General features: G+C 46.3%; 3 protein-coding genes across 11 annotated transcripts; 2 read left to right on the top strand and 1 right to left on the bottom strand.

The window, feature by feature from the left end:
* The first annotated feature begins 19 nt into the window (after positions 1-19).
* Positions 20-3,050, top strand: Cdc6 (Cell division cycle 6). 6 transcript variants are annotated; one of them, XM_033487112.2, is made up of 4 exons: positions 20-302; positions 386-1,312; positions 1,385-1,596; positions 1,677-3,050. In XM_033487112.2, the coding sequence occupies exons 1-4, from the start codon at positions 20-22 to the stop codon at positions 1,908-1,910; spliced, it is 1,656 nt and encodes a 551-aa protein (XP_033343003.1). In that variant the 3' UTR covers positions 1,911-3,050. The 6 variants fall into 6 exon arrangements, with proteins under 6 accessions (XP_033343003.1, XP_033343002.1, XP_033343004.1 ...); XM_033487111.2 differs by having other exon boundaries at positions 383-1,312; XM_033487113.2 differs by having other exon boundaries at positions 383-1,312; positions 1,385-1,507; positions 1,677-1,942.
* Prosbeta2 (Proteasome beta2 subunit) lies at positions 2,912-4,886 on the top strand. 2 transcript variants are annotated; one of them, XM_076518887.1, is made up of 5 exons: positions 2,912-3,050; positions 3,277-3,456; positions 3,547-3,862; positions 4,086-4,398; positions 4,609-4,886. In XM_076518887.1, the coding sequence occupies exons 1-4, from the start codon at positions 2,989-2,991 to the stop codon at positions 4,359-4,361; spliced, it is 834 nt and encodes a 277-aa protein (XP_076375002.1). In that variant the 5' UTR covers positions 2,912-2,988; the 3' UTR covers positions 4,362-4,398; positions 4,609-4,886. The 2 variants fall into 2 exon arrangements, with proteins under 2 accessions (XP_076375002.1, XP_033343014.1); XM_033487123.2 differs by lacking the exon at positions 4,609-4,886 and having other exon boundaries at positions 4,086-4,476.
* qua (villin like protein quail) lies at positions 4,477-12,424 on the bottom strand. Of its 3 annotated transcripts, none has more exons than XM_033487109.2 (9): positions 8,701-12,424; positions 8,001-8,093; positions 7,555-7,671; positions 6,840-7,180; positions 5,968-6,730; positions 5,697-5,883; positions 5,368-5,616; positions 4,993-5,289; positions 4,477-4,915 (listed from the first exon to the last, which is right to left on the bottom strand). In XM_033487109.2, exons 1-9 carry the CDS (start codon positions 8,731-8,733, stop codon positions 4,566-4,568), a joined length of 2,430 nt encoding a protein of 809 aa, XP_033343000.2. In that variant the 5' UTR covers positions 8,734-12,424; the 3' UTR covers positions 4,477-4,565. The 3 variants fall into 3 exon arrangements, with proteins under 3 accessions (XP_033343000.2, XP_033343001.2, XP_033342999.2); XM_033487110.2 differs by having other exon boundaries at positions 11,528-12,424; XM_033487108.2 differs by having other exon boundaries at positions 8,001-12,424.
* Positions 12,425-12,437: the final 13 nt, after the last annotated feature.

Here is a 12,437-nt window from a genome sequence, read left to right as displayed (position 1 = left end):
ACGCGAAAATCTCATTGAAATGAAAAGTGTCCAGACAACAATTTCGTTTAATGTACGAAAAAAATGTTCGTTTTATGGGACCAAAAATGACGTTGCGAAACAAGATTTTAGTAATGCGACTGCTAGAGAAACTTCGTATAAATACACGCCGACAGTGAAAAAGGTGATTACCTTCAGTAGCAGTGAATCTGATTCGGATTCAGATGTGGAGAATTTGTTGGTGGAAAATAACGTGAAAGTCATTGATAAATGCACAGCCGTCAGAACTCCTCGACGGGTCCGAAAATCCGGTGAATCTGACAGTATGTATATCTAAGATTTATCATTAATATTAGCTTTCTATCAATATATTAGGTGAAAAACATTTTTACTTTTGTTTTAGAAGATCATGGCTCCACACCACCGAAACAAAAAAGGATAGGGGAGACAGAGCAAATTACATCTCCCTCGACACCCTCTACTCTTCTAGATAAATTGCATTTAATATCTTCGCCAGAGAAAGAGGAGAAGCTAATTCCTAAAAAATTATTTGGCTCAGAAAAGTATCGTAATGCTCGCAAAGCTTTACATAGCTCAGTACCTGAAATATTACCTGGTAGAGAATCTCAATTGACTCAGTTACAAGATTTTATGGTGGAGCATTTAAAAACTGAAAAGTCTGCTTCCTTGTATATATCAGGGCCTCCAGGAACAGGAAAGACAGCATGTCTATCGAAGCTTATGATGAGGCCTGATTTCAAAACAAAGTTTAAAGTAGTTTATGTGAATTGTACAACCATGAAGTCTGCTGCTACAATTTATGGGAAGATTGTACAGGAGTTAGGTTTGTCTGCTCCAAAGTCTGGGAAAAACTGTAAAATTCTTATTGAAAAATATTTAGTTTCCAAGCATAAAATGTTGCTGTTGATATTGGATGAATTGGATCAGCTGGAGTCCAAAAATCAATCCGTTTTGTATTCAATTTTCGAATGGCCATTAGTACAGAATTCGAAGTTACTTCTTGTTGGCATTGCTAATGCTCTGGATTTGACGGATAGAATATTGCCCAGATTACAGGCTAGGTGTGAGCTAAAGCCAAAGTTAATGCATTTTCCACCATACACCAAACAACAAATATGTAACATAATAACCGAAAGATTGAACGAAGCCAAAGTATCGGATCTCTTCACTGATACTGCAGTGCAAATGTTAGCTGGAAAGGTTGCTGCAGTTTCTGGAGATATTAGGAAAGCTTTAGATATAAGTAGACGAGTGATAGAGATTGCAGAATCTCATAAATTAGTACAAGTTTTACAACCCTCGAACAACAATGGTATTATTGTTTTTCTGATTATTTTGAAAGATAAATGTATTGCAAAAGCGATAAGGAAAGTATGTGTTACAGAAATAAATACAGGGAGTCCTAAAAAACAGCAATCTTCGGCAGATAAGCTAGTTGACTTGAGGGAAGTTGTTGCAGTCTTAAATGGAGTTTATGGTGGATCTCAGAACCTTGAAAAGGAAGAAAGTACGTTCCCTTTGCAACAAAAGTTACTATTATGTTCTCTTCTGCTAATTTTAAATAAAGGACGGAATAAGGATGTAACTGTGGGAAGAGTATGTTGTATTTAAGCGAAGTAAATTCATTTGTGAATAAATATTTAATTATCATCTATATAATCGGAATTTTGTTGTAGTTGCACGAAGTATACAAAAAGGTCTGCAAGAAACGAAATATTCACGCTGTCGACGGTTCTGAGTTTGTAAGCTTATGTTCGTTGATAGAAACAAGAGGTATATTAAAGTTGGTGATCAAAAAGGAGCCGCGTTTATCGAAAGTTAATTTGGAATGGGATCAAGAAGAATTAGATGCAGCTCTGCAAAACAGAGATATGATGGCAGAAATCATTAACGATGTCTCTTGTTTATAAATATGTTTATATAAAATTCATGTAATTTGTTAGGCTGACTACTGTTAATATTACTCAGCTTTATAAAGCGTCGTCAAAGGCGCAATATAGTTTTTTAGCCAAGCGAAACATCAATTTTCATAACAATCTACATATAAAAAGATTTATTATTTATTATTTAGCACTATTTAAAGTTACTGGCACTATATATGATTTTATAGTTTTCTTAATTTTATCTATTTTATTTTTAATTGTATCTATTTCTTTTTATACATCTGCACCCGTCTTACGTAAAAAGTATATATATATGTTACTGAAAATAGGAATGTATAGAACAGATGATCAATTTCTGAAAATTAAAACGCGCTATTTCTGACGAGTGGCGTATTCTGTGGCGAAATCTCGAAGCTCTGTTCAGGGGGGTCCGTACAGCGTCAATTAGTACATGGCAAAACGCTGAAACTGCTAGCTAAACGGTGGTGCCTCTTGTGACGAAATCTCGCAATTCTGTCCTAGCTAAGATACTAACTTTAAACGGCATAAAATGTTTGTACATAATTTTGTCTACCAGTTTCAACGTTTTGTCGTTGGACTAATTGGCACTGCATACGGACTCCTGAATGGAGCTACGAGATTTCGCCAGAAGAGGCGCTACTATTCGACTTTAGAGTTACAGCGTTTTGCCATTTACTAATTGGCGCTATACGGACCCCTGTACAGAACTTTGAGATTTCGCTGCAAGAAGCGTTACTCGTACGAAATGGCGCTAGTTTTAATTTTTAGGAGTTTATCATCTGTTCCGTATAATTTACAATAATAAATAATTATTTTTTACATGATACAGATGCAATATAATTAATATGAAATGTTCTGAACGTAATATTTTATTAATATTCTGCAAGAATAGCATGTTCCGTGGTTTAACGTTGAGTCATCTTGTACCAGCTTGTACTTAAAATACATACAATTAATCAGTTGTTAAAACTACCCTGCCATCTAGTGGTAGGCGTCAACACATTCATGAAATCGTTTCCAATCATTTCCCATGACATGACTGTGCTCTTGTTGACGGCGTTTAGATTTGTATAAAGATTTAACGATGTCTTCGCTACTTGTCCCAGAAATTCCTGCACCAGGATTTTCCTTCGAACTAGCTCAAAGGTAATTTATCGTTAGAAAATCTAATCTAAAATAAAAGTGATACGAACTATGCTTATAATTATAAAGGTGTAAGGCAATATTCTGGTGTACACATAACCTATCAGAGATTGATAGTGCTGTGTCATTTTTCAATTAATCGTCACTTTTCTCAGTAAACTACAGTGTGTGATATGATTAAAAACTAAAAACAGAATCATGTTTTTAATCTACTTTTACGTTATTACAGAAATAATTATCTGATAAAAAAAGGGTTCGAACCACCCAGAGCTGTTAAAACAGGAACTACAATTGCCGGAGTGATTTATAAAGATGGAGTGATTCTTGGCGGTGATACAAGAGCTACAGAAGATACTATAGTTGCCGATAAAAATTGCACTAAAATTCATTATCTTGCTGAAAATATGTAGTAGGTATCATATTAAAAATTAATGTTATTAATTTGTAACTTTAATGTTATTAATTTGCAATAATTATCTAATTTACTGTTCTCTCGAAGTTGTTGCGGCGCAGGAACTGCCGCAGATACCGAGATGACAACTCAGATGATATCCAGTCAGTTGGAGTTACATCGTTTGAACACCGGTCGTTTGGTACCTGTTTGCACCGCGAATGCAATGATCAAACAATTACTGTTTCGCTATCGCGGCCACATTGGCGCAGCTTTAGTATTAGGTGGCTGCGATTTAGACGGTCCACATTTATATTGTATTTACCCACACGGGTCGGCAGACGCGCACATGTACACCACTATGGGTAGCGGGTCGTTAGCTGCGATGGCTGTATTCGAAAGTCGATGGAAACCTAATTTGTCCGTAAGGAATATTTTCTGAAATAATTGCTGAGCCGAATAATCGTGTAATCAAAGAGTTAGGCTACCTCGAGTGTGTTCAATTCCATCAAAATCGGATAACAAAGGATTGTAAATTATTGCTATGTGAATTTAACGCATTCAAAGTGGTCTAATCCTTCGATCGCACGGGAGTGTATGTACATTTCGTAACTAAAAAATATATTTGCATCGAACATGAAATTTAGGAGGAAGAGGCTAAAGAACTTGTAGCAGATGCAATCCGCGCTGGTGTGTTCAACGATTTGGCTTCCGGTTCCAACGTCGATCTGTGCGTTATACGTAAAGGTTCCGTTGACTATTTACGGCCTTACGACGTCGCCAATGTAAAGGGAGAACGTTCGATATCCTATCGATACAAACGGGGAACTACTGCTATACTTAACAAGACGGTACACCCTATAATTATCGAGGAAGAAACTATTCGTAGACATCCGGAGGAAACAATGGATACTTCATCTTGAAATGTGCACTAGGGACATTTAAGTATAAGCTGAGATGGTATGGAAATTTGTTAAACATACAGAAGCTTTGGTCCTGTGTTCTTTCGATTAATAAATTTAGTTCGAAACTATAAAATGCAAGGTGTAGATGCGTTTATTTATTTTGATTATCTTATAAATGACTATCGTACAAATTTTATTATAACAGCGATAGAGATCTAGAAGTTAAAAGAGACCTGCGGTTTGCTTCAGTCTTTGTCTCTTCCAGGGTGGCAGTTTCACGAATTCGTTTGGTTCTATTTTAAAAACGGCGATAAAGTTGTCGAATGTAAGGTGCATTTCTTTGCGAGCTACGTCAACACCGGCTGGTAAATTTTCTGGATCATTTTTCAGTACGGAAAGGGGATATTTCACGTAACTATCGAAGTCGCTCGATGATTTCGCAGACGTTTGTACCTTCGCCAATGGTTCTTTGTGTTGCGAGAGCGTATAGAACGTCTCGAACGATTTGTAGTCCCGCAATAAATTGTAGTTCCAATTGTCGAACAGTCCTATGAATGTCGAGGGCTCCGCACCTGAGACAAACGGAAAAAAAATCTGAATAGAAATTCACGAAGATCCCCGATGAACGGGCGACGGTCGTATCGCGTACCTTGTTTGATCACAGAAATTGTAGTATTTCTATCTCGACTAGTTGGATGAGTGTACAGAAACACCATACCGTCGTGCACGCATTCTCTCAATGATTTAGGCGTCGAATACTTTCCGATACAGATCCATATCACGTCTCCAGCATCCAGCAGCCAGATAGCTTCCGGAAGAAGGCAGCTCTGGCCAAATCCAAGAACCTCCTCGCCAACGAACGTATCTCCCTCTGTCACGCACTGATACAAGTGTTTCTCAAGCTGTTCTCCGACGTCGACGATCTCTGTGCCATAAGTACCTTTACCTGAAACATAGAATTTCCTTTTAACGCGCGTCGCATTAACATTCGGTATTCTCGTAATAACTCCAGTTATCGTTTTACCGCCGAGTTCCGCCCAGAAATCATCGTCTTCCTTGTTTTCGATCATCAGGAGCGCGTTTCTGGGTGCTAGGCGTCGGGACGCTTGCCGAGCGTCGCCTGTACTTTTTCCACCGCACCACACCACAGGCATATCCGAGAAAAGGATAAATACTCCGCTAGAATCGAGGCTGCTAGATCTGAGAGGACGTTCAACCGCTTTCGACGAATAAGGCGTAGATCCGAAAACTCTGACGAGATACTTCTCCGCCGCTGCAAACAGAATAACGAAACGTTGCTAGGTCGTGGCGTTTAATGGAAGAAACGGTGGAGAATTTGGAGATGCTACTAACGAGAGTCACGGTGTCTGCCAGCTAGTATTTTCAATTTTCCGTCGTAAATTTGAAGGAGATGAGGCGGTTCTCTACCCTGGCAGGCTTTGATCAGCTGTGCCGAGTTGTCCTCCGATAGACGACAAGCGGTTTCCAAAGCAGCCTCTCGGTCTACCTTTATGGAATGAACTCCTTCCCAGCAATAGACCTACACGGACAGCAGGCATTGCCATCGATCGGTCGATCGGTTACATTCGGATATCGTACGAACATTAAAGCAGCGATTACGTACAATGCACTTGCCCCTGCGGCCTTGCCCGTACTTGTAGCACATCACGTAGCAGGCCTCCGCATAGTAAATGCCTTTGTTATCGATCCGGAGCATCCCTTCTTTCCGACTCACCCTCCAAAGAGTCTTCTCGCCGGATCCATCGTCCACCAGCTGGCATTCGGCAGCCATCCTGGGTCTTTCGTTCATGTAGTCCGGCTCGAAGCTGGGCGGTAGAGAAAGCGGTCTAGTTTTCGAGGGTCCCCAGCCTCTGACAAGAGCCTTCGTCTCCGTTGGCTCGTGAGTCTCGAGCGTTCTCCCAACGGACACGCCGTTGCTATAGTTCTTCTTCTTGACGAAACCACGCGCGTTGCGGACAGCTTCCAACGTTTCCCTGGCATCGACGTCGCGCCCAACCCATGCCCACACGCCGGCCTCGCCGCGATCGATCAGATAGACAGATTCGGACGTTAGATCGGACCGTAGAATGGGTCCGGACTTCAGCTCCGCCACTTTGTATTTGCCAGACTGTTCGCTGCACCTGTACAGCTTGACCGGAGCTGGGCTGTTGACTCTATGGGGACGATCCGGACGAACCACCCTGCTAGACGCGTTCAAAATACTCGCGAACAGGTCTCTATCGTGATCGGGAAGAGTCTGCTCGTAACCATCTTCGACGATAACGACTCTGACATTGTTGTTCTCCTTCTTCGTCTCTAGAATGGTCACCGCGTGCCGTTTGTGCAAAGGATCGGCCACGGACCCTAGCCAGAGAAAAGTGACGCCCCTGTGATTTGAAAAAGAAAAGAAAAGAAAAGACGCGATACGCGTGAACGTTTTTCAACAGAAACGCGAACAGAAACGACGAGGTTCTTTAGATTTATTTCGAAACGTACTTGGATCGAACGTCCACCAGAATGACGTCGCGCGAGCTGAAATGGTCCCAATCGACTTTCTCGAGCTCCGTTAAAAGAGGATTAGCTACACCGGTGACTCTGTGCAGCGTGCAAGACGGACTCTCGAAATGGAACCTCTCGACGACCAGACGCTGCCGGAAGTACGCCAAAAACCTCGGACTTTCACGGCCCTGGGCCTCTCTCAGAAGAATCGTCGCTGATATCTGAGAGTCCAATTCCGCGGCTCGGAGGGCGGCTGCACCGGAAATCGTCGAGTCGCAGGCTGATCCGATCCAGAAATGAATGGCGCGGACCATCGGGCCCGATTTCAGATCCTTCACCTGTTTCGATCATTTTTACGGCCATCATCGACCGAAGATTCACCCGGATTTACCTAACGCTGTATACCCGGTGTTCGAACATACGGTGGCAACTAGAAGCGAAAACCGCGAGAATCCAGGGGAACGGCGATACTCGTCTCTCGATCTCTTCGCGCACAGAACGGTAACGATATCCGCGTAAATTCGAATTCTTTCGATTCGAGAAATCGAAATCGAAATCAACGATCCCCTTTTTCTATCGCGAGCGCGCACGTATCTCGAACGAGGGAAATCGAGAGAACAATTTCTCTCGAGGATCGAGAGAGAGAGAGAGAGAGAGATTATTCCCGTAACAAAAGAAGCCGTAACGATAAGAATCAGAACTACATAATTACCGGCATGCCAGGATAAGGGAGTGGGCCGTCCTTCGGCGACACCGCATAGATAATGTATGCCAGCTCCGAGAGGAAGTATCCTATATTACTTCCTGCGACGGCTGCGACCCGTAATCCCTGTTGCACCGGCATACCATTAAAATGTAATTTCGTATTTCACACTTTCACTCGTTGTGTTTCACTCGTTTCTTAATCTCTCGGACAGCCGATGCACTTTATGAAACTCACGCGATTCCCGTATATGTAACGTGTGCACAGTGTGTACAGTATTTTATTATACATATGTACGTACGTACGTACGTACGTACGTATGTATGTACATTGTACAGGGTGGTACGTCGTTCGCGAAACGATCGACACGGGGACGAAGGCGAAAAATTGACACGTTCGTTAAAACGGAAGACAACTGACAATGAGAAGAACGGATGAGCAAGGGTGAAGAATACCTCGATTTTCCAGACGCGGAACGTGGTGCTGTTCTTCGGGACGTTCTTGAAGACATCGCCATTGGAGTCGTCGGAACGGCAGCTCTTGTCGTCCTGCGTGACATCAACAGAATTTTCTAAGAAAAACATCGAACTTTCCGGGAGCCCGTCGCGAGTCGATCACTCGCGAGCCGCGCCACGCCGCGCACCGCGACAACTGCTTTTCTTCTTTCGATTAAGCTTTCCGCCAACTTCCGCGGCCTTTATATATACCATTCTCCACCTCCCTTTACGCAGCCATAAAAAAGAAAGAAACCAGAACCGTATCGTTATTATCAGGAACTTTATTAATTCCTGGGCTTTGATACGCAGACCAATTTGCCGGCTGCGGACGCGAAACTCCAATTAAGACGGCGCGATATCGGGCAAAAATCCGAAACAATCGTCGGGGAGAGGAATATATCGATCAACGAAATTACAGAGCCGATTATTCTTCGCGCGGAACGGTACATTTCGGTCGAAAGAGAAGAACGGAGAAGGACCGGCGACGAACGGTTCTTTTCGATTTTCGAAAGACTCGCACCGTCGAACGTGTTACCGTTACCAGGATCACCGGAAATCGTCCTCCTTCTCGCGCTTTATTCCTTCCATCGTAGCATCGTACCAACGTTCCACGGTTCGATCGTTCTACCATTCACGCTTCTACACAAAAATTACGCACCGAGTCCTCGATCCTCGCCGATAACTCCGACATTTGTCGTCCGGTGTCGACGGGTCCCCTCGATTCGCGATCGCCGTTACCCAGGACTTGTCGGCGAGAACGCTGCGGTTAGAACGGGTCCCGATCGATTTTACGTTTTGAATCGAACGAACACACCGGTTCGATCCTTTCTGATCGTGCCTAGCCTCGCGGCACGATCGCGCGCGCGCGCATGAATTTCGCAACGGAGAAACGCGATCGGCGGCACACAGCGATGCTCGCATACGCCACGCTCGCTCGCAGAAAACTAGGGTATGGGAACTCGCGAGAGCGAGATCCTCCGGAGGACTTGATCACAGGTGATCCACGATCCTCCGATCCACCGCCTCGCGCCGCGGTTCCGATTGGCGCGGCTCGGCTCGGCTCGGCGCGGCGCGGTGCGACGGACCCGTTCCTCCGTCGGACATTTGTCCCAGCAATTGTTCAACGACGCTTATGTAAACTGCTCTCTCCGCGGATAGAGCTCCGCTAATTACAGCATGGAAAAGAGTGCCGAAGAATATACTCGTTGTTTGCTTAAAGTTCTCCGAAACCCGAGACATTCTAGAAGAACGACCAGCTTGAACCGGTCGATCGTAAGAGAGGACGATCGTCCGTCCGAAGTAGATCGATATCGGAACATTGGAAAATAAATCACACTTTTTCCGATGTGCGGCGATACGCGACGATCGAGTCGAAAAGTTCCATTGTTCCGTATCGCGGTCCGAAACACACACCCACGCGATACATTCCTTTTAAACCGAGACGCGATTGTACGCGTGAGAACAGAATTCTGAAAAGAACCGCCGTCTTATCAGAAATTAATTGCCGTGTTAGCTTCACGGCCGACGATGTTTCCTTGTAACAGGATGTCGGAGTAAGTGTTACGGAGAAACGAGCATATATTGTTTTCGTATCCGTAAAAATGCGCAACCGAGTACGCGTCTCGGCACGGTGGCACGGTTTTAATGGATTCTCGCTCGAGTTTCAGCCGGTAATTGGGTCCGAAAAACGATCTTCGAAATGCTCTCATTACCGACACGTTGAATTACAAATTCCCGGATGATCTCTCGGTCTATAAATAGAACCGTCGGAAGAACCGATCTTTTTCGCAACCTCGAGCGCGTTGCGAGATCCGGATCTCCTCGATCCATCGCGTTCACCTTTCTTGTCGAAATTTTGATAAATCCGTTTTCGTTCGGGACGCTTTTCCGTGGCACGGCGCAATCGTTGTTCAACGGGCAAAGAGAGAAGACCGAACGACGGGGGCCCGAGGCCGCGAAGGTCTCCAACGATGCCGTAGAATCGACGCGACGACGTTTCCGGCGAGCGTCGTCGAAATAAACCGACTCGTTTCTTCCTTACTTTTTCTGCTCGCGCGATCGTTGCTCGAGAAACGACTCGCTAATTGCGCCACGCTTTCCCAGTTCGCGCCGGCTTCGTTGCCCGTTGTCTCGGACAGAAATATTTCAGCGACGGTGACGCAACAGGGTATTAACTTCGGCCGGTCGCGGGCCCGTGCACGCGTGGGTGCGGCAAAGCGCGGTAAAGCGCGGTAAAGCGCGGCGGCAGCGCGCGCTCCTCATTGTTTTCGCGGACGCGTATCGCACGCGCATCGCACGCGCACATTCGTTTCATGCCCACGCCGGGTGTGTTCCAGTTCCAAGTTCGAACAGACGCTTCCATATGCGCGCGTGCTCGCGCGCTCGCGTTGTCCGAGCGTGGTCCGCGACGACCAGCGACGATCATTCGATTTGCGGCAGGAAGCGGTGACTGCACTTGCTGCACGCCCACATGCCCGTCCGCGCCGATCTTCCGCGAAGCGTTTCGCGGGGAGGTGAAAATTTGCGACCGCTCGACCTCGCTACGGGGAGTCGAGGAGCTGCGCGCGATCGTTCCCTGTACGTTCGCGTTCGTACGTTACCGTCGCCCATAGCCGGCCAACGCCACGAGTCGTAGATTTTTACGCGTCCGCGACTCGCTTCCTTTATCTTTATGCCGAACAGAGATCGTAGTCCGCGAGCGACGCGACGCGGTAAAGCAACACGTGCCACAAACATGTAAGAAACGTAAATAAAAAGTATGATAAATATCGTTGACACGCCATAATGAACGAGCTACGCGCAGCGGAATTGTCGAATACCGTAAGTCGTACGCCGTACGCTGTAGACCGATCGCACGCATTACGGCTTACATTACGACGTAGATATTACCGAGCTATGGGTTTGGCGCGTTTCTAGCACGCACGGTTGCGACTGGAACCGTACAAACTACAATTTCATGGTCTTTGCCTTTTATTTCGAACTCGATAGAACTGTTAGTTAGAACTGTGGATGAATCGCAGACGCGTGGTTTCTCTATTGCGGAGGAACGAACAACGTCTAATTATTATTTTCCAGACGGTGGTTTTCTAGGCACAACAAATCGCGAGAGAGAAGACGCGCCGCGCCGACCGTTGCAAGACGCTCGGCCCGCGTAGATGGAAATCGATACGATCCCCTCGAAGACGGAAACGAAATCTCGGTGACAATGGTGAACGAGACGTTGGAAGTACCGCGCAAGGAAACCCGATGCGATTAGCAGCATTCTAACGATCGTCCGACAAATCGGAGACAAAATTGAAAACATAACATTTTCCAAGTTCACGGAAGCCGACGGAGGAGATCTACGATGCGAATTAAATGAGCTCGCGAGGATCCGGGAAGATCCGCGAACATCCTGTTCGTCGTCCGGCGGACCGGCGAATCGTTTTCCGATCCCAGGTTTCTCCGCGAGATCTCCGGGGCGCGGCGGGTCCCGATGGACTCACCCGTCTCGAGAAATCCATGGTGTCCGATGTTCCGTTCAGATCATTTAGAGGCGGCGCGGTGCGCGGACGATTCCGTGGATGCTATCTATGCGCGAAGGAGCAGGCGAGTTCGAATCGGTGCGAACGCGAACGCGAATAAAGCGAAGGAGAAGGCGAAGGCGAAGGCGAAGGCGAAGGCGAAGGCGAAGGCGAAGGCGAAGGCGAAGGCGAAGGCGAAGGCGAAGGCGAAGGCGAAGGCGAAGGAAGGCGCGAAGCAACACCGTCTAACTGTACGCGAACACAACTGATACGATGCGTTTCTGACTAAAAAGAAACCGTACCGGTGCGGACTCGTCCGGAAGTGGGCCCGGAACCCGGGCCGGCCACCCGTGACCAACGGATACCTCGTGAATACGAGCGGCGAGCCATGCGGGCATCGGTTCTGCGGTGTCGTGCACCATATACGCTACGTGTACGTGTGCGATACACCGTACTCGCGCATCTCGCTCGAGCGCACCTGTTCCTCTACCTTTCTAACGTTACATATATCGGCGCGGCGCGGCGCATCGCGGAGCTTCCCTATCCAATCCATGCTCCTGTCTTTTTTTCCGCCTCCCCTCCGCCTTCTCGTTGCTTGGCCGTCACCGTCGCCGTCGCCGTAGTCGGTTGTCTCCGCTCGAATAACGGATGCCGATGTAACGATCGAGATTACGACCTCCTGGCATCGCCAGGAAGATTAAGCGCGTTGCCTTCGGAGACTCGTCCTCTTCGTTACGCTTTTCGCCGTGTAATATGCGCGCACCGGGTATTTCGCAAAACGCCAAGCGTAAACTTCCGCGGAGATAACGATTCCTATCGGCTTAACGACCCGACGACCCAGCCGTTTCGAACGTCGTTACGCTTTTTCTTGATTTATCGCCGGGTAACGTGT

The sequence above is a fragment of the Megalopta genalis genome, chromosome 2 (assembly GCF_051020955.1).
Source record: "Megalopta genalis isolate 19385.01 chromosome 2, iyMegGena1_principal, whole genome shotgun sequence".
Classification (NCBI taxonomy): Eukaryota; Metazoa; Arthropoda; class Insecta; order Hymenoptera; family Halictidae; genus Megalopta; species Megalopta genalis.
This window is presented reverse-complemented; position numbering and strand designations above follow the sequence as displayed.